This window comes from Onychomys torridus, unplaced genomic scaffold (assembly GCF_903995425.1).
Source record: "Onychomys torridus unplaced genomic scaffold, mOncTor1.1, whole genome shotgun sequence".
NCBI lineage: Eukaryota > Metazoa > Chordata > Mammalia > Rodentia > Cricetidae > Onychomys > Onychomys torridus.
In genome coordinates this window covers 10,897-34,742 of record NW_023411473.1, presented here as the reverse complement: position 1 = coordinate 34,742, position 23,846 = coordinate 10,897, and the positions used below count along the sequence as shown (strand labels likewise).

The following is a 23,846-nucleotide window of genomic DNA, read 5'->3' as shown; positions in this document are numbered from 1 at the left end:
TGCTTATTTCCTGGCAAAGCCGGTTATCTAACCCATCTAACCCTCATCTCACTGATGGGGGATCTAGAGGCTGAGGAAGAGGGAGATGAGGAAGTTGGGAGGGAAGGACTTGAGATCCTCTTCCCCTCGGATCCATACCTGTACCAGGGCCGCTGAACTGTGCCACAACAAGCACAATGATGTTCCCAACTGCAACTGTCAACAACCAGGCTGCCTGGAGCACAGATTTCATGCTAGATGGTGTCTAGGAAGAACACATCTGTAAACATTCAAACTCCTTATCCACCTTGAGCCTATCCATGAAACACGTCCCAGAAAAGCTTCCATTTCCCATCTTGCTCGCTAAGTTCAGCTGTTGCATCGACTCATGAGATGGTGATAATACAGCAGCAAGAAGATAGTGGATCTATTCATTGGATGTTTAAATTTATTATATCATACAATTATTGTCACAACCTTAAGAGACAATCTGTATTACTATGGTACTGTAAAAATATAAGAAAAGTAAAAAGGACGTAAAGAAAAGGAAACCAAACAATTAGAGAGATAATTTACTTATTCCTATTCCAAAACAGGTCATGCAGCCAATATTTGAACATGAGTAGTCTAACCCTAGAGCCCTCAGTCTTCATCCTTTTTTCCCCCAGAGCAAAACAACATAGAGTTAAATGCTGCAATGTCATGATCCTGGAAATCAAGATGACTGTCCAGGGTCATAGATAAGGAACTCACAAACTAAAGAGGTGGAGGTCTTAGGAGGACATGCCTAGGTGAGAAGTATCAGAATTGAAACTCACTATTTTCTAAGTGGTGTCACCACTTCTATTTGCAAAAGTATTACCTGGGAATAAGAAAATTCAAGTCCTGTGACGGAGAACATGACCTCTGCTGCGGTAACTAGGATATATTGTGGTAGCTGCCATGCAATGGATAGTTTATTGGCTGGAATTTCTTCTGTCTTCCAGGTCTGAAGACCTCGACTGGTGATCTTAGTGGGAGAAACAGGAATTGGACTTCTCAGTAATAGTAAGCAAATATATCTGACTATAGCATCCTATGATCTATGTCCATTCCTTCCTTTCATTTTCACTTCTCTGCTACCTTCAAGAGATCAGATATTTCTTTACAATTCCATGGTTTTGAATTTTCTCTCGGTAACACTACATTCGTTTCTGACTTCAGTCAGTTACAGTCAAAATCTCTGAGATTAAAAGTCTTTAATGTCTAAATACTTCTGGCTCTAAGTCAAACGGGAATTAGGTTCAAAATAGTGAAGTAAAAGAATCCTGGTTTTTCTTTAGTTGAGAATGTACATAATATCTAGGAATCTCTCTCTCTCTCTCCTCTCTCTCTCTCTCTCTCTCTCTCTGTGTGTGTGTGTGTGTGTGGTGTGTGGTGTGTGTGTGTGTGGTGTGTTTGGTGTGGTGTGTGTTCAGCATAAGAGCAGACTAAAAGAGCCTCTAAAAGTCAGAGTCAAGTGTTCTAAGGCAAGTAATTAACTTGCTGAGAGAAAATGAAAACATGCTGAGTGGAGATGATAAGGAGTTTGCTAAACTGAATCATCAAAGGGCAGAGCCAGTCACTTAACATGGTGATATCTGTCATAGGATCTTCTGACATTATTACAATGTAAATAATACAAATTCTTAGGTAAAAATCTCTGAAATTCCAAACATCAACCATTGATTTTTTTTTATTTTGATCAACACTGCATAAGCCAAGCAAGACAGGAGCAATAGATACGGAAAGGAAACACTGAGCATGACCTCACTCAAATGTGAACTTGGCTTTAACCTAATCATTAGAGCGGCAAGTGCCCTAATAGTAGTGATTAGGAAGATTCTAGAAGCATTTAGAAGAAGAACAAAGACTCATTATGAAAAGGAGCGTGCCGAATTACAAAAATAAACAAAGAGAATACAACTTAATTTCCCGAAGATAAAATAATGACTCGTACCACTAAAAATCGGCCAAAATTGTTGATAATTGTCACATAAGAGGATCATGCCTTCAGGGTGAGTTTAGAGAAACATGGATAAGCAATGAGATTTTGGAAGCACAAATTTAGAACGGAAGTAATGAGATTGCCCGTGTAGATGAATAGGCTATAAAGTACAGTACAAGTATGAAACAAGAGGGCTTGGATCTACATTAAAGCCTATCGGGCTAACCGGTCTTTGTGTGAATCCTCACTACAGCATACATAATTATTACGAAAAAGAAGCACCGGTACAAATGACCTAAGATAGTGACAAAGCAATACGACGACGGTAAGCACAGTGCCGGCCGAGGCAGTGCAGTCGCGGACCGTGGAATAACAAGAATGAGCGATGTGGGTGACGAACGAGACACCAGGTAGTGAGAGAGACTCACTACACGAGTGATGAGCGAACCAGGCTATACACAGCATGAGCAGACAACGATCTGACAAATAGCTGTGCAGCAGGAGACGCACGCGCGAGCCGCTGAGCACACGAGTCAACGGCTGCGCACGAGGCGGCAACGACCGCGCGAGCGGATGGTCCACCAAAACGCCATGGAGTGAATCAGAGTAAATCAGGCAAGTGAAGCCATGGAAGAGAAGAAGGAACAAGTTAGAAAGCATCGTCGAGCTCATCCACTGACCGCCTCGGGCGCGCAAGAAACTAAAAGCTCGAGCCACAAGACCGAGGATGTAAAGGCGAAGTCCGACCGCTCTACCAAACTGCCAAGACATATATAGAGCTCCGTAGGCAGCTACTTGGAGAGAGATCGGCAGCGTGAGACCAGTACTAATACAAAAGAACACTAACCTGTCTCCAAGCTGAGCGAGACGTTGTCCCCACTTAGATGATAAGTCAAGAAGTAGTGAGTAGGGCACCGTATAGTATTATAGACAAGGGTGCACATTAGTATGTAGTGTCAAGTCTACAATGGCCAAGGTAAGCTTACAGCACTCGGTAGCCGCCGCACGTGACGAGGCGTGATACCATCTAAGATATCGTAGACACAACACGTAATATCATGTCAAGCAGATTATGACAGTTGCGCAGAGTGGAAGAGCAAGTACTCCCAATCGTTCACAGAGAGAAGAGGTAGGGTTTGAGAGACAGAAGAGTGCTGTGCCGGAGACAAGCGGCAACCTCCTGCTGCCAGGCTCTCACAGATGGAGCCACTCACAGTGAACCACCCGCACAGAGGAGAATTATCCGAAGTGCCGAACACGGGCCTCTCACACGACAGAAGGCTAGGCCCGCAGACAGTCCACAAGCCTGAAGCCAAATGCAGCGAAAATAGAGTTAAAGACGGACGAGTAAGAAGGCTGCGAGTAAGTATAGAAGTGCACATGTGTGCGTTGCACACACAAGCGCGTGATGGACGAAAGGAAGGAGAGTCTGGCTGAAGGGCGTAAGGAACATCATGGCCGATAATCAGCAACGACGCCGTATTCCGTACTCCTATAACACATGCCATCCAGCAGCGGTAAATGTTGGCACATGACATTGAGTAGAAGACTGGTTGGAAGAGCAGTTGATGGCAAGCGGCGGAAGGGAGGAGTACCGAGGTGGCCGCTATGACCAGTGCAAGGGAGGAGAATATACTGATAGTCAGTGACATGCGTAGTGTCTAGTGGTGCCGAACACTGTATGTCGGCCGATGTGAGCAAGGGCGAAGAGCGGAGAGAGATAAAGCGGAATAGCCATTGTGAGTAATGGAGAGAGAGTAAAGAGAAGGTAGTCGGAGGCGAGTAATCAGGCGTCGTACTATATGTAGCACAGTAGAGTGTAGAGCTGATGAGCAATTCACGATGAGTGTGGATAAAGTTTGTAAAGGTGGGCATAACAGACGAACCGTAAAATGTGATAATTAGATATGAGGTGCAATACACAAATCCTGATGTATGCTTGCACAAAGTATCAATAGAATAGTATGAGCAGCAGAAAATAGACACGAGACAGAAGAAGCTCCAGAGAGTAAGTCCCTGATGACTCTTCGATCATAAATATAAGGCCGAGCGAGTCGGTGAGAAGAGTGGAGAGAGATAAGTGACATAAGATAAGAAAGTGATAAATATAGAACAAAGGAAATGAAAGTAATGGGCAAGAGACGCCTCAGATGAAAGGAATAAGAGGTGAGACATTCAAAAGGAATAAGGACACTCGATAGAAAGTGAAGAGGAGCAGTAATGCTCGTCGGAAGAACTACGGAAGTGAAGAAGACCATTCTTAAGGCGAGATGAGAAGAGGTAAGGTAAGTCGGCTAGGCCGTAAAACAGATCAAGTGTGCGCTCACCGCAGAGTTATGCGATGTCGATCAATACAACGATATAGAACGACAGAAGTGAAGACCCAGGAGTGCACTTGAAAACAATCATACATGCTAAGAGCCGAGAGCGAGGCGGCGCCAAAGAAGACAGCTGACGCGACGCACATGGCCGCCACAGTGCAATGAGAAATGAAGAGTGCTGTGCGAGAGTCAAGATGACTGACAGTTAGCGACCATACTCATTCAGAACCCAGTATCAAGAAGAAGTCGATGAGGCAAGCTGCACAGCCAACCTATCACGGCATGTAGCGTCCAGTCCGTGAGGTGGGCTGAAGTCGACTAAGAGGTAGTTGGATTGAGAGGTAATCGAGATAGTGGAGCGCACTACGTGCAGTCACACAGCTAACCATAGCACTCAGACAGTGGACTCTGTCAAGCAATTGGTCATACTCGTGTTGAGATGAAGAAAGGAATGAGAACAAAAGGAGAAACGAAGGGAGAACTTATGCGGATAGTAGATGAGCGATACGCAGCCAAAGTGAAGACCTGAACTGCAAATATGAGACTAGACAGTTGCACATAGATCGTGTATTAGATCTGTGTGGGCAGGGAGCCCGCAGAAACCTACCAGGTAGAACTACAGGAATTGTGTGCGAGAAGAAAGAGAGGAAAAGGCAGAGTAGTGTTCTGGAGAAAACTTGAACACTCGGTGATGTGACTTGCAAGATAGAGATTACAAATGCGAACAGGAAGAAGCAACACCATGCATGAGAAAGTGGTAATACTCCGCAGACAGAAGACAATACCGCACCTGACACTTATAGTGCGAGAATAATAACGAGTAGCATGAGATGTGGAGAAAAGGATTACACACAAGTAAAAACATATCGATTCCCTGATGATCGTCCTCAATAATGACCTGTCAAAACAAAAGCAGTGCCCAATAAAAGACAAGACATCATAGAGAACGCATTATCTACGAAGAGTAGAATAATGAACGCTTAACAAAATATCCTTTGTAGCAAAAATTAATTAATTGAAATATGAATGATGCCCTCTTTTGGCCTCCACAGGCACCAGGCATGCATGTGATGAACATTACAAGCAGAATACTCATACACACACACACACACACACACACACACACACACACACACACACATTTAAATTAAGATTCAGAACTTCTAGTTACTGAGAAAATTACTATTTGTTTATTTGAGACAGTGTCTCACTATATAGCTTTGACTAATCTTGAGCTCCCTACATAAACCAGCCTGGCCTCGAACTCACAGAGATTTGCCTGCCTCTGCCTTTTGAGTGCTGGGATTAAAGATGTGTGTGTGTGCCACTATGCCCAGTGGCAGTTACTTTTGACAGAACACAATTAATCCCCAAATGTTGTAGAATATTATTTTAAGGTGTATTAATTTTGTTTATGTTGCAATTGTTTAACTCTGTGAAGCTGTGATACTATGCCTGTCTAAAACACCTGATGGTGTAATAAAAGAGCTGAACAGCCAATAGCAAGGCAGGAGAAAGGGTGGGCGGGGCCGGCAGGCAAAGAGAATAAATAGAAGAAGAAATCTGGGGGAAGGAGAGCTAGGAGCCAGGGAAAGAGGCAGACTCCCGGGACCAGCCACCCAGCTACACAGCAAGCCAGGGAATAAGAGCAAGATTTACAGAAGAGAATGGGAAAAGCCTAGGGGCAGAAGGTAGACAAGATAATTTAAGTTAAGAAAAGCTGGCTTATTAGAAAATAAACCAAGCTAAGATCAGGCATTCATAAGTAAGGATATGTCTCTGTGTGTATTTATTTGGGAGCTGGGTGGCGCCTCCCCCCCCCAAAATAAAACAAGCAACAACACCCAAACTTTGTGTGAAGATTGACATTTCAGAGTGTTGTATAGTAGTAGATCAAAATTCCAGGGACCCAAGAGACCTATATATCAAGTCAGGGGGAAAAAAAACAAGCAAGCAAACAAAAAACAAGTAATTTTCCATGAATAATATTTAGCCTCTTAAGGTCATAATGATACTGTAGCAGACCATGAGATTTCATAGTGATATCCTGGGACACATCATGTCTCCATTCCCAACACTCTTTGCCTGCTTCTGATGTTACCTCTTGCCCAGTAGAGATAGTGGGCTTTCTAAAGCCACCACAGAACGATTGCTCTTTTAACATGAAATGTTCTCCCAAGACACGTTTAAAGGTTTGGTCCCCAATGGAACATTCAGAGATGGTGCTTCAAGGGTGCAGTTAGATCATGGGGTGGGGGGTCTGACCTAACCAATGAATTAACTGACTGATGGATTTAAATCCTGATTGGACAGTTGGGAGGTGGTGGAAACTGGTAGGTGAGGCCCTGCATAGGTGTGGGGGAAGTGAGTCAAGGAGGGCATTCCTTTGAAGGGTCCACCTTGTCCCTGATCCCTTTCCCTACTACTCTCTCTGCTACCTAGTCACTATGGCGTTTCCGGCACCTTTTCCCCATCATGTCCTTCCACTGTGTTGTTTCTTCTACAGACTTAAACACAATGGAGTCATTCAACTCTAGACTAAAACATCTGAAACCGTGAGCCAAGATCAATGTTTCTGCCTCTGTACCTGACACACAACTGCAAGTGATACACAGACAATGTTCTTAGACACTCATTTAGAATATTCAGTGTGTCAGCATCACCTCCCACAGAGAACCGACTCTGACTCCCTAACTTCAGAGTAGCCAAGAGAAGAGAGTGGTCAATTGTTAAGAGATATTCACTGAGAGACTTTCAATGGATAGCAGAGACAGAGGTCCTCTTTGATTTCCTCCCCTTTTTTTTTTCAGTCCATCTCCACATCTAATATGATACCAATTTTGATTATTTTTTCTTTCTTGAGTGCATAGCTCAGCTCTTCTTTTACATTACCATCGCTTCCTCTATTCTACCTAGAACAATTCCTACCCATTCTACTCATTCTCCTTCTTTTTCTCCTTCCCTCCATTTTTGAGACAGATTATCTCTTTATAGCCCATCCTTGCCTGGAAGTCACTGTACAGCCTAGGCTGGACTCTAATTCATGATCCTCCTGCCTCTTCCCCTAGAGTGTTAGAATTACAAATGTGTCAGCTTCTCCATGTTGCTTGTCTTTTAAATGGTGGCATGCCTTTAAAGTTTGGGTCTAGGTCTTCTTTTTACTGTCCTCTAATTATCTCAGAGTTGTCTATTTTCAAGGTTTAGTTGTTGGCTACACCTTATGAATCCATATCTGTGTCTAAAACCCAATTGCTTTTCTCTGGGCCCTAAGACAGTGTTTCCAAATAACTATTTGGGGATGCACTTAAATGTTTCAAGAGCACCTATAATGCAACTTGTCCCTGAAAAAATCCATCAGCATTGCCTTAACCTTCCTGTCCTCACTATGTCAGTTAATTATCTATCTAGCCTGTGGTTCAAGCCAGAGCCCTGTATTCAACGGTGTCCTATCTTCTCCCTCACTTCCCATATTCAATCATACCACAGCTTGTCAATTCAACAGGGACCAAGACCAGGTGAGCTGGGGAAGGCCCTCACCTCAAGTACAAAATTTAAAGGAGTACAATAGATGGAACAAACTAGATCAATATTATCTTTGCCTCATCCTCAACCCAGTATCTTCTCCATAGTGCAAACCTTTGAAAAGTAAGATGTTCTGAAAAAAAATCTAACAGTCATTTCACTGTTCAGAACCCATTTTGATTATTCTCCACAGTCTTCACAATGAAGTTTTAATTCTTTCATGGCCTAAATTATCCTTCATTGTTTTGTTTCTGGCAATGTTTCTTCTTTGTCTCTCCTTTTTGCTCTAGACAATTGAATCATCCAAGACTTTTGAACAACCATGCTGTCTCTCATCTAAAGACACCAACCACATCATCTTTCCATATGGCCCCTTCTTTGATGAACCACTCTTCATCCCTGAGGGGTTATCTTAGAAGTCTTCTCTGTAGGCAAACCCTTACAACCTTCAGAGTCTCATCAGGAAGCCCTTCTATGAGCTCCATAGCCTTCACTATACTTCCCTGGTCATGACATTGACTTACTATATGGCAAATCCCTGTTAGTTTGTCCATATTATTCTTCATGTACTATATACAGTCTTTGAGAATATGAAATTTATAACTGTCTAGATCATCAATATGGTTCCAATACCTAGCACAGAATCTGATTACATAGTAAATATTATTAGCACCATAAAATGAAGCAGTTGACTAACAATGATAGATATTACCTATTTAAGATAAAACATTCTAATTAGAGAATCTTTTTGGAGCTCTATAATTGCTTTAATGTCTAAATATTATTACCAGTCAGTGATATAGAGAAGTTGCCATGATGCTAATCAATGGAAAAAGTAAGAAAGTACTTGGAAAAAACCTTTGGCATTGATGGGAGAAGGAAGGAAAGAGTATTTGATCATGGATCATGGATCTCCCAGAATAAATTTCTTTGGAACTGGGAACTGTATTACTTTCAGCCTCTCTGGTAGAAAAGAATCAGACCAAACATTGAATGTCTGGGCTCCCTAGCCTCTGTTGAGCTCTTTATGTGTTTGGACTGGATATGTTCCAGGGGGGTGTCATTCAGTGGCCCAGAGTGAGAAGAGGTTTCCAGGTCAATGACTAGAAACAATCACACCCAAGCCTCCCCTGAGGGGACTTGCCTAAGCCAACAAGCCCACATATCCCCTGTCTTTTCCAGGACAAAGTTCTCAGGGCTAGAAAGAATGCCACTTGATCTAAATTGCATTACTCCCTAACTACTTATCCAACTCCTCTGTAATTCTCTTTGTTCAAGGAGAAATTCCTTGGGGAGCTTTGCAGAGCAGAGCAAAACCAGGTAAACTGGAAGCTACTTTAATGCCCAGGAAATCAAAAGTGGCATCTACGTACCAGAAAAATAAGTGTCAGATAACATAAAATAGCTTGAAATAGAGGCTGATTATCTTCTTTCCTTCCTTGCATAGTTCAGTAATAATCAATGGGCTTCGATCCTGACTCCACTCAAGAATCAGCTGAGAACTCAGGGCAGTGGTGGTGCACCCCTTTAATCCCAGCAATCGGGAGGCAGAGGCAGGGGGGGAAAAAGCTCACCTGAGATTTTTGAAATCTTTAGGCACTCAAACTCCGGATTGGCAGATCTGCATGTGCTCAAATTGGGTTGAAAACTCCTTTGAAATGTATTAACTATGTGACTGTAGCCCTGGAAAAGTGGTTTATGAGACTGGAGAGACAGCTCAGAGTTGCTTGTTGCTCTTTCAGAGGACCTGGGTTAGAGTCCTAGCACCCACATGGTTGCTTACACTTGTCTGCAACTCCAGTTCCCCAGGATCTGATGACCTCTCCTGGCCTCCATGAGCACTAAGCACACATGTGATACACAAACATGAACTGATACACAGATTATAAAAATAAGAATATTTGGATGCCATTCATAATTTACTTCCAAAATCAAAGGGCGATCACTAGCATACCACTTGCCTACTAGGGCTAGTGGTAGGGTTTAACGAAATAGTTCATGTAGAGTGCCTACACGATGCCTTTCACGTGGCAGGACCCAACGGCTACCAGTTTCCTTCCATGCTCTACTCACCAAGAGCTACTACCATGAGCAATCCCAGAACTCCAAAAGCAAGGGCATAGCAGTCTTCCCCAAAACACTTCACATCTCCTGAAGGAAAAAACAGGAGGGGAAGAGCAGTGATGAATTATACACCATATTTTACTCTATTAGGTCGGGTTCTTGGTGCAGACATAGCTAGCCTCTTCCTTCTTGTAATCTAACCCGTACCCCTCATTTTATAGGCCAGACAAATCAAAACTCAAATAACCTCTCATATATTTATGAGCCCATATGAAAGGAGAAGCTGGACAACCTGCAGCTGTCAACAGCTTTTTGGCTGGTTGAGTAAAGTCCTGCACAGTCAGCCCCACAGAAGGAATCCTAACCTCTCAGCATGGGTGTGATGAACGTAGAAATCAAGCTCCCTGCATTGATGGAGAGGTAGAAGACTGAGAAGTATCTAGTCCATGCCTCTGCCTGGAATGAGACAGATCATCAGAGAAATGTTCTCTTAGCTCCACCCCCACTGCATGTTCAAATTCAGATGAAGGTACATACAAAGCAACGGGTTTCAGATCGTGCTTCTGTGGTATGTGGCCCTCTTGTTAGCTCTTTAATACAGTAGCTGGCTGACCCTGGACAAGCTTTTACTCACTTTCTAAGCTCCAGTACAAGCCCCTTGGGACCTGGACAAAAAGTGATCAACCTGTCCTCAATACCATTCTTGCATCCTGTACATGTTTATTATACTATAAATTCATTTGTATTAAATATCTGTTTTACTCTGTATGTTGTGAGTTCCTTCAGGATTGCCTAGTACCTAGAACAAACACTAACATGTATTAGGCATCCATAAATGTTTACTGACTGTATTAATTAAGCGAATGACTCCTCGAGTTAACTAATGTATTTTGTGGGGCACATGGTAGGACAGTGTGGTAAGCTGTTGATCTAGGAAGGTTGTGCACCTGGTGTCCTAGGAAGATCTTCCAGAGAGTGTAAAGGGGTACCTGCTGGCCTAGAAGTGCTTGCAGAAGCCTGGGGGTGAGTGTGCTCTATGAATTGAAATACATCTGTGGGCCAGCTACTACATGCAACAACTCTCAAGTAAATTTCTAACAGGTACTCTACCTAGGATGTACTTACTTCATTCTGGCATTTTGCTCTTCTTGATGCATTAGGAGAATAAATCATTCACAAAATCATCTCTGTATTATACTTCCCATTCCTGAAGTACTCACCACATTAATTTTTAGGTACCTCAAGTGAAAGTAAGGTCGCTATTTCCAAATCCTATGTGAAGTTTCTCCTTCAGTGAAGCAGGCACCTGATTTCCTATAGCTTTCACTTCTTGGGCTTAGATTTAAACATTGTCACTCCCCCAATATTTATGAACAGCTATATGTAATTTTCTCCTTGGGTTTTGTTTGTTCTTTTGTATTTTGTTTTGAGTCAGGATCTTGTACATCCTGGGCTGGCCTAGAAATAGATATGTAGCTGAGGGTGGCCTTGAACTTCTTATTTTTCTGCCTCCACCTCCTAAATGGAATGCTGGGATTATAGGTATGAGCCACCAGACTCAGTTTATAGTTTGCTGGGGACTGAACCCAGGATTTTGTGGGTGCTACTCAGGTTCTCTACCAACTGAGCCACATCCAAGCTCCCTTGACGCTTATTTTATTCAGTCTATATGTTCTCATTTTCTTCAGTCTTTCGTCATATGACATGTCAACCTCCCACTCTGCTTCCTTCCTTTAACTGAGATTTAGTTTTCTCTCTGCTGATTACCAGCATGCAGTGCAGAACTCAACTCTCCAGCAGGACTTCATCAGTAGGATTACTTCAGTCCTAGCAAGTGGCCACCTGACAGGCTCCCCATTTCAATGCTGGCCATACTCTCTTGAAATACAGAAATAACAAGACTCTTACATGTTTTTCTTCAAACTGGTCACCACCAAAAGCTGCCACACAGGGTTTGATACCTCCTGTCCCCAGAGCTATTAGACTCAGGCCAACCAATGATAGGATTCTTAAATGGAGAGGTAAGGATGCTATAGCCATGTGTTTACCAAACCAACTGTAGAGATGGACTATAAAGATGCATGAGAAAAAAGATATTTAAAGAAAATATCTTCTTTGCACGTCTACCTTGTGGGTACTTTCTACTTGCCTTCAATTCAATCACTATTCATGAGAATTTATCGTCTTCACATTTGAGCCTCTGCTAGACATTGTATTTTCTGGGAAGATTCCCGAAAGTTCCATTTATCCTTTGCATGCAACAAGTGGAAGGAGACAGTTCAGGGACTGGGAAGCTAGCACACTAGCTTTTAATATTATTTTAGCAATTCAGTTGAAAGATCTTAAGGACTCTAATCTTGCATACTAACTACAAAGTAAAATATTAAAGTTTATCATAATAAACAGGAATGGCATCCATAAGTTTTATGGAGCAATAATAAGAAGGTATTTAATGTTTATTACCTTTCAAATAAAGTAAAAAACTTCAACTCAGAGTGCACATGTGGTGTGTGATTACATTAAATTGATTATATATATTAAAATGTATCAAATATCTCTGCTCTATTAATACCAAGACCTGAACTAAAGAGGGAGAGTAAAATGGGAATGTACAGAACTGCATATACATAGAAGTACCTCAAGCTTTGAATAGCAATTTTATAGTATGCAATAAGTAAGTGCTTATGCAATTTGTAATGGTGCGCAGATACATAGTTAGAAGTGAGGAAAAACAGAAGGTATAAAAGTTTTTCTTATTTTCAAACAAATGAAGAATTTTTATGAGAACAATACTAATTAGGCATTCTAAGTGTCTTCAAAGGTTTACCTAATAAAGAAAAAAGAAATGAGACCTGATAAGGTAGGAAAGAGTTCAATTGCTCATAAAACCTTTTATGTTAATAAGTTTGGCAATGAAATTATACAGTAGAAAATAAAGGAGAATCTCTGATATAAAATAAGAAGCTATCTGTAGTGGCTCTCTGAGACGTATACCTGTCTGACATCAGACAAGCAGCTAGGTTGGTTCCATTTTACTCACGTATGTAGCATCTTTCCTCCCAATATAGGTATGGCACCCAAAGACTTGAATACATGGCCAAGAACGTACACTAGGGAGAGATAGATGATTGTCCTGTGAAGAAAGATAAATCAGTCAGTGGACCATTCAGAGACATGAATAATACAGAGTCAGGGTTCACATTGTTCTCAGTAAACAGAGGAGAAGGAGAAGGGAGTGGAGAGGAAAGAATGAGCTTGGGAATGCAGGTAGAAACAATAGTGAGTGGTAAACAGAGGCAGGGAAAGGAGTGTGATTCTTCCCCCTGTAGTATTTACTTGGAAGTTACAAGACATGTGTTTCACGTTCTCGTCCCAGATCTACACTCTGCTCTGCATTCCCAGAGCAACCCTACTTTTATACAGATAGGAGGAGAACTAGGTGTGTTTGTAGCAAGCACAGGGATGTTTTCAATTGGTAAAACCCCTGCTGTTTTTCTCAGGCACCATCTTTAGGCTCTAGGAAGCAGGAGGAGTGAAAGATGCCAAGTACACAAGAGCACTAATACAAAGGATTGTCTCTAAACAAGCACTGAGAAGTACAGAGAGGTGAAGGGATTTTAGGTTCAACCTGGGTAACTGGAACACTCGGGCTAACTGTAAACCCCAGGACAGTTTCCACACACAAGCTGTTCAGTGATAAAAACAATGAAATTTTGGGGAAAACAAAGCCCTACCTATTGAGTAATTTTTTTCCAGTGAACGTGAATAGCAAATAAGTGGCAGGTTGAGGAATTCCAATAAGAACATATGTAGAGCTCTGCACACTGCTATGGCACAGTATCGCTTATATTCCTTGTGTGTATTACCGTAAGTGAAATGTATTATGTATATTACCATATAGTCGGGAGGTTAATGCTATAATAAACCTTCAGAATTATATAGTTACTCTATATAAAGCTATGTAATTACATCTAGAAATACCGGAAATATCCACTTGGGGATTCCTCATTCTGTAGATTAATCTGTAGTTATTCTTTTAGGAAATATTGCCTTTCCTGACCTACCTTGGTTAAATACGAAATCTAAAATGGCAGAAGTTTCTGGTCAAGTTAACTAATAGAGGCACACGTGCCTTTACATGATACTACGTTTTGACTTTCTTTGCACTGGCCTTGTACTTCTAGATGGCATTTAATTTGGAAGCACCCTTATGTAAATGTGCCAATTGACTCACGTGCAGAGGTCTCCTGATCACCAAACTCCAGAGTGTGAGCTTGGGTTTCCAAACAAATTCCTGTGAAATCTGTCTTTATGGGAGACTGGGGGTCTTACCTGGTCTCCACCTCCCTATCTAGCCAAGGATGACCTTGAATGTCTGACCCTCCTCCTTCTCCCTCCATCCTGCTGAATGCTGGGATTCCAGGAATGGGTCACCACTCCTAGTTTATACAGTGCTGGAGATTGAACTCAGGGCTTTGTGGGTGCTAAGCAAGCACTCAGCCAACTGAGTCACAGCCCAAAGCCCGAAATTTGTCTTTGGATTATGCTAACAAAATCACAGTATTCACAGACTCAAATAATATCAGAGACGTAAGGAATCTTAAGTTTCAGTCTTTCTTTTGTAAGTTCAGCTTCTCTGATGCTAAGAATCATTTAGAGCAATACCGTATTGTGGCGATTGCTGTGCTCTACTGTTTTTATTAGGCTGGTCTCAAACAGAAGGCTAAAGGTCTAAGAGAAAAGGTCCTTCACATAAGAATGAATATAACCTCTCCAGAGACACAAAAGACAATAGAAATAGAAGAATCTGAGTATCAGAATCAAATTGCAGTGACAGAGATAAAAGCCATTCATGGCCTCTGTGACTGACAGCAGAGAGTAGTTTGAAGTCACTCCTAGAAAAGAGCTCTCCAATGAGCAGTCAGAGAAAAGAAGTGAACATGAACTTAAAGGAAATACGTCTTTAATAATGTCCAAACTATAACAATCAGCCCCACCCCACACAACTGTATTTACATATCAGCCACAGATAAACAGAACTTAAATACCAGTCCTAATATCAAAATAAATAAATGAAATGAAAGATGTCGAAGAGCTCAACCCTGAAGCTATCAAATGCTAGAGAAAGAAAGAGGAAATTAAAGACTTGAATGAAAGGAGAGATGCCATATTCATGATTTGGAAGGCGCACGCCTTTAATCCCAGCACTCAGGAAGCAGAGCCAGGGGGATCTCTGTGAGTTCGAGGACAGCCTGGGCTACCAAGTGAGTTCCAGGAAAGGCACAAAACTACACAGAGAAAAAAGAGAATGGAAGAGAACAGAATTCAGAGAAAGATCCATACAAATTCTGTCTTTAACAAAGCTAATACTACAGTGAGTGTGTGTGTGTGTGTGTGTGTGTGTGTGTGTGATGGTGCTTTTAATAAACATACCATTTGTAAAGGTTTATGAAGAAAAGTTTTTTATCTTTATACTAAAAAATAAATAAGTTCTTCATAGATTGAGGATTTAAGTATTAAAGTCAAAGTTGAGATTTTTAGAATCAAACATAAGGGATATGTTTGTTACTGTGGAGTAAGTCAAAATTTCTAGAAGACTATATAAAGTAGGGTAATTTTAAAAAAGAAAGATGCCATACTTAATATTAAAAATTAATAAACACTGTTTGCTAAAATATACCATTAAGGATGAAAAAGTATATCCCAGTGGGAGGAAAATGTTCATAATGTATGTATATATCAAAAATGATATGTCTATACTATGTAAGCAACTCCAAAAATCAGTTGTAGATAAGTAAGTAAATAAAAAATGTTCCAAAAGAACAAACAAATGTTTCTCAAATAGTCAATAAGTCTGCAAACAGGTCATCAATCATATGAGTGCAAATACAGTTCAACTATGATATATGAGTTAAATTTATTTGTAAGATTATACATAGAAGGGAGACTGTTGAGCCAAAATAAATGATTTTGAAATTTTTCAAATGATTAATCATTTTCTCTGCCAGTTTTTCTATTGAATTGTTAACCTTTGTAAATCTAAGATTCATTTGAGTATTGCTGTTATTAACACTGCCATTCTTTGTGTTGCAAATGTTTTTTCTATTGACTTTAGGGATTATTACAATGAAGTACACAAATCATAAACATACAATTCTGTTGATTTTTATACATGGCTACCACACAGACAAGGTAAAAATATTCTCTAGATAAAAACAAACCTCTCTTCATTGCTGGAAGTCCTTCAAAAAATAATAGCCATTGCTTTTCTTTTGCCTTCTAGTCAAAAGTGATCACTATTCTGTCATCAGCAGGGATTTTATTTGCTTCTGAGTTTCATGTAAACAGAGTAACACTGTTTGCATCCTCTGTGTCTGGTTCCTGTTACTCAATACTACATTGGTGAGATTCATCTCTGTTGCTGCCCAAAGCAAGATTTGATTTTCTTCTGTTTGGTCAAATTCACTGTACAAACGTATCACTATTTATTTAGCCATTCTTCTGTTGATGGACACTTGGGTAGTTCCGGCTTTGGTGTTGGCAATCATCAACTTAATTTAAGCTGGAAACCACTTCTCAGAATCACCTTCTCTGTTGGTGTGAGATTCAGGAAGGAGAAAAGAAAGCAGCAGGGGTTACCCCAGTGTCAGACTAGGGGGGACAATAGTGAGCCACTCCTGACAGCTTTGTAAGTGTAGGCAATGCATTTGAAGGCCACATGGCTTTCAAGTCTGTAGGGTTTTATTTTTTCTTAGGCTCTTTAGAGTGTCTGTGATACTATGATATACATACTTTGATTTCCATCCGTAACTCTTGGCTCATCGCTTCTGTAATTCTTATTTTCTAAGTCTTCTAAGTCACGGAATAATGTTAGGATATTTTCATCCTCCAAAGCAAACCTCCAAAGCCCCAGAAAACAGTCTCTCTTCCTTTCTCCCTCATTTTCCCTTCCTCCTCCTTCTGTCATTCCACTGCTCCTTTTTTCTCCCCGAGGCAGACCAGAGAAACTAGATTTGCAATCTAACAAGGAAGACCACAGAGACTAAAAATACACCCTAATCTTACCCCATTGTCTTTAGGGTAGGTCATAAAAAGAAAGTCTGCTCTCCTTTTTTAACAGGAGGTCATTAGACCCTTTTAATTCCAGAAGAACTTGCCCCAGGCCCAGGGGGAAGAAATCCTGCATTATCTGGACAGGCCTCCTTAGGTTTCTTCATCCAGTCTATATGTGCAGTCCTTCCTGTGCAATGAAGTCTCCTTTGACTCCAAAAGGCCAGGATTTGGAGAACATCCAGATTGCTGACCTTTGTGTGCCCAGAGAATGTAGACTCTCCACAGCCCTTCCCATACCTTGGCCTATCACCTCTTCACATTACCCTGCGGAGGACTGGATCTCAGCTGGACCACCAGACCAATGGAGAACGGGTGAAGGTACTCAGGATAAGTGGGATTCGGCGAATGACAGACAGCCACAGACACGAGAGTATGCTGTGAAGCTGCTGCAATTTTACTCAGACCAAGCAGTGAATTTTATACAGTTACTTGAGGAAACACAGCAATCGGCCAGTAGGGTGATAGATATAGAATCAACAATGTAGTTACACACTTTTCTCAGAATGATTAACAGATCTCATGAGTATAGCCTTTACTTTTTCTTTTGTGGTTCCTCATCCGGACAGAGAACATTACGGCCCTAGCTGTAGTTTTCCTTCTACACCTTTGTTTTGTATCAAAATTAAACCCTTTCCATCATTGTTCTAACCATGGTTTCATTTGTGTGAAAATATTTTAACTTTTGCCTGTGGGTGAGAAGGCACCAGGGGGGTTGGTACCTAGCTAATCTTTCCATGAACTGTAACTTATGCCATTCTGTTTTCATACCATTATGATTCACACATCGGTTCCCATGTACGTCATAAGCTCCCGTAAAAGGCAATGGCTCTAAATAATTATTGTATCTAGGATTAAAGTTAGGGGGTTGCCACCATCGACCCTTGATGAGAAACTCTATTTGTCCCTGGATAATTTTTGTAGGAATAACTAATTCCTGTAACTGCTTCCTCGCAGCTGCTGTCAGCTGCGCGTGTGGATTGCCTATGAGTGCCTGTACCTTTACTTTCATTTTGTCCTTGCTAGAATCTTCGTCCTTCTGAATCATAAGTTCTTTTTGCTCTAAATCATTCATGAATTCCCCTCAAGGGACCCTCTTGAACTGTTTGCCTAAGAGCTTGAATCATAGGTGGGAGTATTGAAGCCACTTTTGAGGAATCATTACTCTCTTTATGGGGCACATCAGGAACATTAAGAGTTAACTTCTTGGAATTAATACACAAGGAAACAACAATAATTACAGCTGCAAAGAGAAGAAGCAGAGTGCCAGCCAGCCTCTGCAAGCAGATCTGCGTGGATCCGTGTAGCCTGGCACCTGGATTCGGGCAGATTGATGAGGGGTCGCCGGGGGCATAGACCCGAGTGCCGCGAGTCCCCCTTTCCCACATAACTACCTCATCCAAGGCATCTGTCATGCGGGCGACACCGTCGTGGGCGTGGCATTACCCTTCATAAAAATACGTTTATGGCTCTGTAAACCATTGAAGCAAGTTAGTTTAACAAGAGGAGTAATTATAGTGAGCTCCATTTTTGGCCATTTGGTCTGAAATACAATGAAACCATCGGGTGATTGTGATTGACTTATGAAGTGAGAGGGAACAGTCTTGGGGACTGGGCCTTCAACCTGTGTGATCTGTTGTTATCTCCAGGCAGGTAGCATCATAACTAAGCTGGATTAGAAGACACTGTCGAGTCTGCCTTAGAGTATTTACTTGCTTGTTGGAGAGAAATCCACCACACATTTGGGGCTCAGAAGATTTTTTTGAGTTGATTTGCACAGTGTAAGACTATAGGACAAACTCAAAACCTATTCCCTTACCCTTGAAGGATATACAGAAGAAAGATGAATTCATTAAAATAGTGTTTAAACTGGGTGTGGTGATGCATGCCTAGTTTTTGAATTGAGGAGGTTGAGGCAGGAGGGTCATGAGTTAGAGGTCAGCCTGTGCTACATACCGAGAACATATTGAATGTACTGAGAACATTGACTCAAAACATGCCCCCCCACTCAAAAAGTCTTAAGAATATTTCATTTACAAGGAAAATAAAAGGAGAAAACAAGCTGAGCTGTTTTGATTATAGGAGACAGAGTCTGGGAGCCAGCCTTACCAGCTCAAGCACTGAGTACTCATGTCTCGTCATTAGTAGTAATAAAGGAATTCCAGAATAACAACTTTGAGTAAAAGTTTATATTCCAAATTACTAACACAATAGGGGTGTTTTACTAGCTACATTGAATTTACAGATTTACTTTAGTTAAATAATAAATGACATAGAGGTAGGTTTTTTGTTGTTGTTGTTGTTGTTGTTGTTGTTTTCTTTTACAAACATGCTGCCAATGTTTTAATAGAATCTGGCTTTTCTTTAAACTGTCTCTTTCACAGTCAAAACAAACAAACAAAAAAAATGCTGAAACTACTTATTAAACTTACAAACTTGAGAAATTAGACACTTCAGTTAGGCAATAAAATTCATATTATGAAAGCAATATATTCTAAATTTCAAAGATGTGACAAGTTCTGTAGAATCTCTCTCATCAGAAGATGGAAGCTTTCAAACTGCATGATCTTCTTGCCAGGTAGGGCTAGGGCATCATTCACTAGTTTGAGGTTGAATCCATTTCAAGGCATGTCTTGGTGGTACAGTAATGGTGGGGTGATAAAATGTGCAGTTTGGTCTTGTACACTGAGTATTAAACCTACAGTGTTTTGGGTGGTAGAAGGGACATTGCATTTTCTTACAAGCTGGGAAGTATCGGCAGAGCTGCCCATTAGAAGATGGTGCTAGTGATGGGACTACTGGTTTTGAAGTCAGTACTGGAATTCTACTCATGTGAGTGAAGGGACAATCTGGTTTAGTACACTTTGCATCATATTTACAATTTGGATGCACAAAGAAACATTTTTCAGCAAATTTACAATTGGGAAAGTCTTTGCAAGGTGAAATGGGATGGTGGTACACACACTCATCCCCATTTTTACAAGCAGGCCAGTACTTGCAGCGCTCCAAAAGCTTCTCTGGTTTTTGTGCCACGCTCGGGTCAGTCATCTCAGCATTGGAAAAGCTACCATCTGGGTCCTCAAGCTGCCTGCTCATCAAATGCAACTGCTGTGGGTGGAGGAGGCCTCTGAGTCCCTTGTGTGAGGCTGCAGTTTGGTTTACAGATTTCATTCCATCAAAGCACATCTCCTCCTCTTGATCTGACATGTATCCTGGGGGTCTGGGGACACCATCCAGCGTCACTATAAACTTGGACTTGCAGGTTTATCTGGTTGTACAAGATCTCATGTCTGCATAAGGTGTCCTGAAAGTACCCGAAGGGCATCTGCAGTCTTCACCCCCAACTCCTGGTTTGGTGTCACTACTATTTCCTCAGACAGCTTTGGCTCCTTCAGAATAAATCATCTTGTGTCTGCATGGACCATGGATTCCACGTCATAGTAATCTGGACTCATCTCCATTGTCTCTACCATTACTGGGTCGACTTGCAGTCGGGATAATCACTGCCTCTGCGGAGTGCCTTGAAGTTTCTCCGTACCGTCTCCTTTGATTTCTCTTCTTTAATGGGGTGACTTATTCTGGGGGCCCTGCTTTGCCCCTGGACCATTTCTGCTAGCAATTCTTCTTGAGAAGTTCGAGTCCTGGGAGCAACTGGAAGTGTCTGTTTCTGTGGAACTGCAGAATAGATCGTTGTTTTTGTTACAGACTCTTGAGTTTCAGAGATAGCCTTCAAAATTAGATTCTTGTTAGCTTGTTTAGAAGGTGGAAGAGAAGGTCTCCTCTCAGGCTTTGCTGGCACTGACACACTGCTGGACAAACTTCCTATCCAGGAGCCATAATCCTCATCTTCCTCCTCCTCTTCTCCATCATGACTGAATCTTTTTACTTTTACAACTGAACTTACCACAGGCAACTTTCTCTTCCGAAAGTTTTCATCCTCAACACTCATCTTATCCAAGCTGTTTCTGAAGAAGGGGCTGTAAGTGTCGTCCATGCTGCTAAGCACTTCCGGTTCATACAGACATCCTGCTTTGTAGACTTGGCAGCGAGAGCACAGCTTTGCTGCTGCTGAAGTTGCAGCCTATTTAACTGGGTACCAGTGTCTGCATTTCTATTTGCAGGTAGTCGGGAAATTTCAATAGAAGGGCGAGAAGAACCATATGTAAGTGTCACTGTAGGTTTTTTCTGAGATAAGGGATTCTCCTGCACAAAATTGAGATCTTCATCGATGAGATCATCCGGTTCTGGCTTGATATCAATCACATCTTCAGAAGGTGCTGGCCCCTCAGAGGTTTCACTGTTGGCATTAGCCAGGTTGAAGCTCCATCATCATAAGAATGTCTGACATTAGTGGATTTCTGCTCCTGTGAACTTGTAGAAACTCTGGAATCTCTTTTCTCAGGCCTAGAGCTAGAAATGGCAAGGGGAGGGACTGTAGCCTGGTGCCTTCTCTCATCTCCCCAACTAAAGCTGCTCTTGTTTGAAGGCACAGTACTATCAAAGATGCTGGTGTCTGTAGACTTTAGACTAGAGGGCTCAGTTGTAACAGAGCGAAGTTTATCTAATGCACCGTGGAGCCATACGGTGAATCGAATTGTGTTGTTCCCTAGAAACAGGGACAGGTCCTCTGTCATTTGGTCCTGACTTTTCTTGTTGGCCACCATCACCATAATGTAATCAGGAAGTTCTTCATCCATGTAAGCTCCTAATTCTTGCAATTTCCCCTTAATGGCACTCCGGATCATGCGGCTGATCTCGGTGCCAATTTCCATGGCTTGGAGGCGGGCCACCATGCATCCTCTCCCCCTGCCACCACCGTTTTTAGCTAAGTATTGATGAGTAAAACAGAAAACAAAGATAAATTAATGGAAAGGAGACTAGAGAGAAGAAAAATGAAATAAAGCAAAAATTAAAGCCAGAACTTAAGACTGTAAGTTACAGCTACAGAAATAAAGTGAGCATAGACAAAGTTGAATTTTTTCCATAATTGCCATAGTTTGAGGCAACCAAGATGTCATTCAATAGGCAAATGGTACATGTATACATGGAATAGTATTCAGCCTTAAAAAGAGACTACTGAACCATGAAGGCTGATCTGAAAAGGCCGTATACTGTATGATTCCATCTAGGATACTAGGGAAAGGTAAAAACTGTGGAGACAGTAATGTGTAACCTGTTGTCAAGCCAGAAGTGACAGGGACTCATTCCTAACCTCAGCACTTGGGGATGAGGCTGGAGAACTCGGGAATATCTGGGCCAGCCTGAAGAATCAGCAAAGCACAGACTTCTGAGGCGGTGAAACTGTTCTGTGTTTACTATAATGATGGAGTTATGCTGTTACTGTACACATTGGTGAAAAATCTATGGAGTGTAACCTATCAAGTATGAGTCCTATTGTAAACTATGGACTTTGGTGGTGATGACATGTAGGTGGGGGCCATCAGTTATAACAAGTCTATACCCCTTTGGCATGGGGTGGCAGTAGGGCCAGAGGAAAGGGCTCTCCCAACTCTCTTATCAGTTTTGCTGTGAATCTAAAACTGCTTTAAAAATTAATAAAGAACATGTTGTTTGGTAGATTTCAGCTATAACTAAATATGTCTATTTCCTTCAAATTCAAAGGTATTATAAATATGAATACCAAATTCTTTTTTTTTCCAAGGAAAGATAGGTTTACTCTAACCTCCAGTTCAAGGGTATAGTCCATCTTACTGGGTGAGGCGTTGCATCAGGAGTGTTAAGTGGCAGGTCACATCGAATCTGCAGTCAGAAATCAGAGATAGATGAATGCTGGTCTTCTTTCTTCTTCTCCTTCTCCTTCTCCTTCTCCTTCTCCTTCTCCTTCTCCTTCTCCTCCTCCTCCTCCTCCTCCTCCTCCTCCTCCTCCTCCTCCTTCTTCTTCTTCTTCTTCCTCCTCTTCCTCCCCCTCCTCCGCTTCAGCTTCCTCTTCCTCTTCTGCTTCTTCTCCTTTTTTAGATTTATTTTTTTACCATTTCCTATTGTGTGTCTCTGTGTGTGGCATGTGTATGCAGGTGTCCATAGAAGCCAGAAGAGAGTGTTCTAATTCCTAGGGCTGAAGTTATGGATAGCTATGATCTAACCCATCATGGGTGTTGGAAACTGAACTCTAATCCTGGTGCTCTTCACCTGCGAGCAGTCTCTCCAGCTTCATCCTTTTTTTTCCCTTATTCATTCATTCATTCATTCATTCATTCATTTATTCATTCATTCATTTATTTATTTATTTTTATTTATTTATCCTATTATCAGCTTGATACAGTACAAATTCTTATCCTAATAGTGAAATGTTTCGTTGAGGCTTGCCCAATATTTGAGTAAAACCAAAACTTATTATAAGCCACAACTTATTATATTCCATTTTTGGTGGGAATGCAAAGTTGTACAACCACTGTGGAAATCAGTATGGTGATTTCTCAGAAAACTAGGAATTAATCTACCTCAAGACCCAGCCATACCACTCTTGGGCATATACCCAGGGAATGTTCAATCACACCACAAAGATACATACTCAACTATGTTCATAGTAGCACTATTCATAATAGCCAGAACCTGGAAACAACCTAGATGCCCATCAACTGAAGAATGGATTAAGAAAATGTGGTTTATATACACAATGGAGTACTACTCAGCAGAGAAAAACAGTGACAGCATGAAATTTGCAGGCAAATAGAAGTAACTAGAAAATATCATCCTGAGTGAGGTAACCCAGACTCAGAAGGAAAAACATGGTATGTACTCACTCATAAGTGGATACTAGATGTAAAGCAAAGGACAATCAGACTGCAACCCACAGAACCAGGGAGGCTATATAGCAGGGGGGACCCTAGAATGACTGTGGCTTATAAATACCAAATTCTTAAACT

The 23,846-nt window shown here is 41.4% G+C and overlaps 1 protein-coding gene and 1 pseudogene across 1 annotated transcript; both read right to left on the bottom strand.

Moving 5' to 3' along the window:
- Positions 1-9,689: 9,689 nt before the first annotated feature.
- On the bottom strand, positions 9,690-19,094 carry LOC118575162 (solute carrier family 15 member 2-like). Its single transcript, XM_036175829.1, is given in 5 exon segments — positions 9,690-9,939; positions 10,218-10,308; positions 11,761-11,860; positions 12,893-12,985; positions 19,072-19,094. Coding segments are annotated over 5 exon segments (435 nt in total). The 3' UTR covers positions 9,690-9,811.
- Positions 19,095-19,432: 338 nt separating this feature from the next.
- On the bottom strand, positions 19,433-21,850 carry LOC118575161 (annotated as a pseudogene).
- Positions 21,851-23,846: the final 1,996 nt, after the last annotated feature.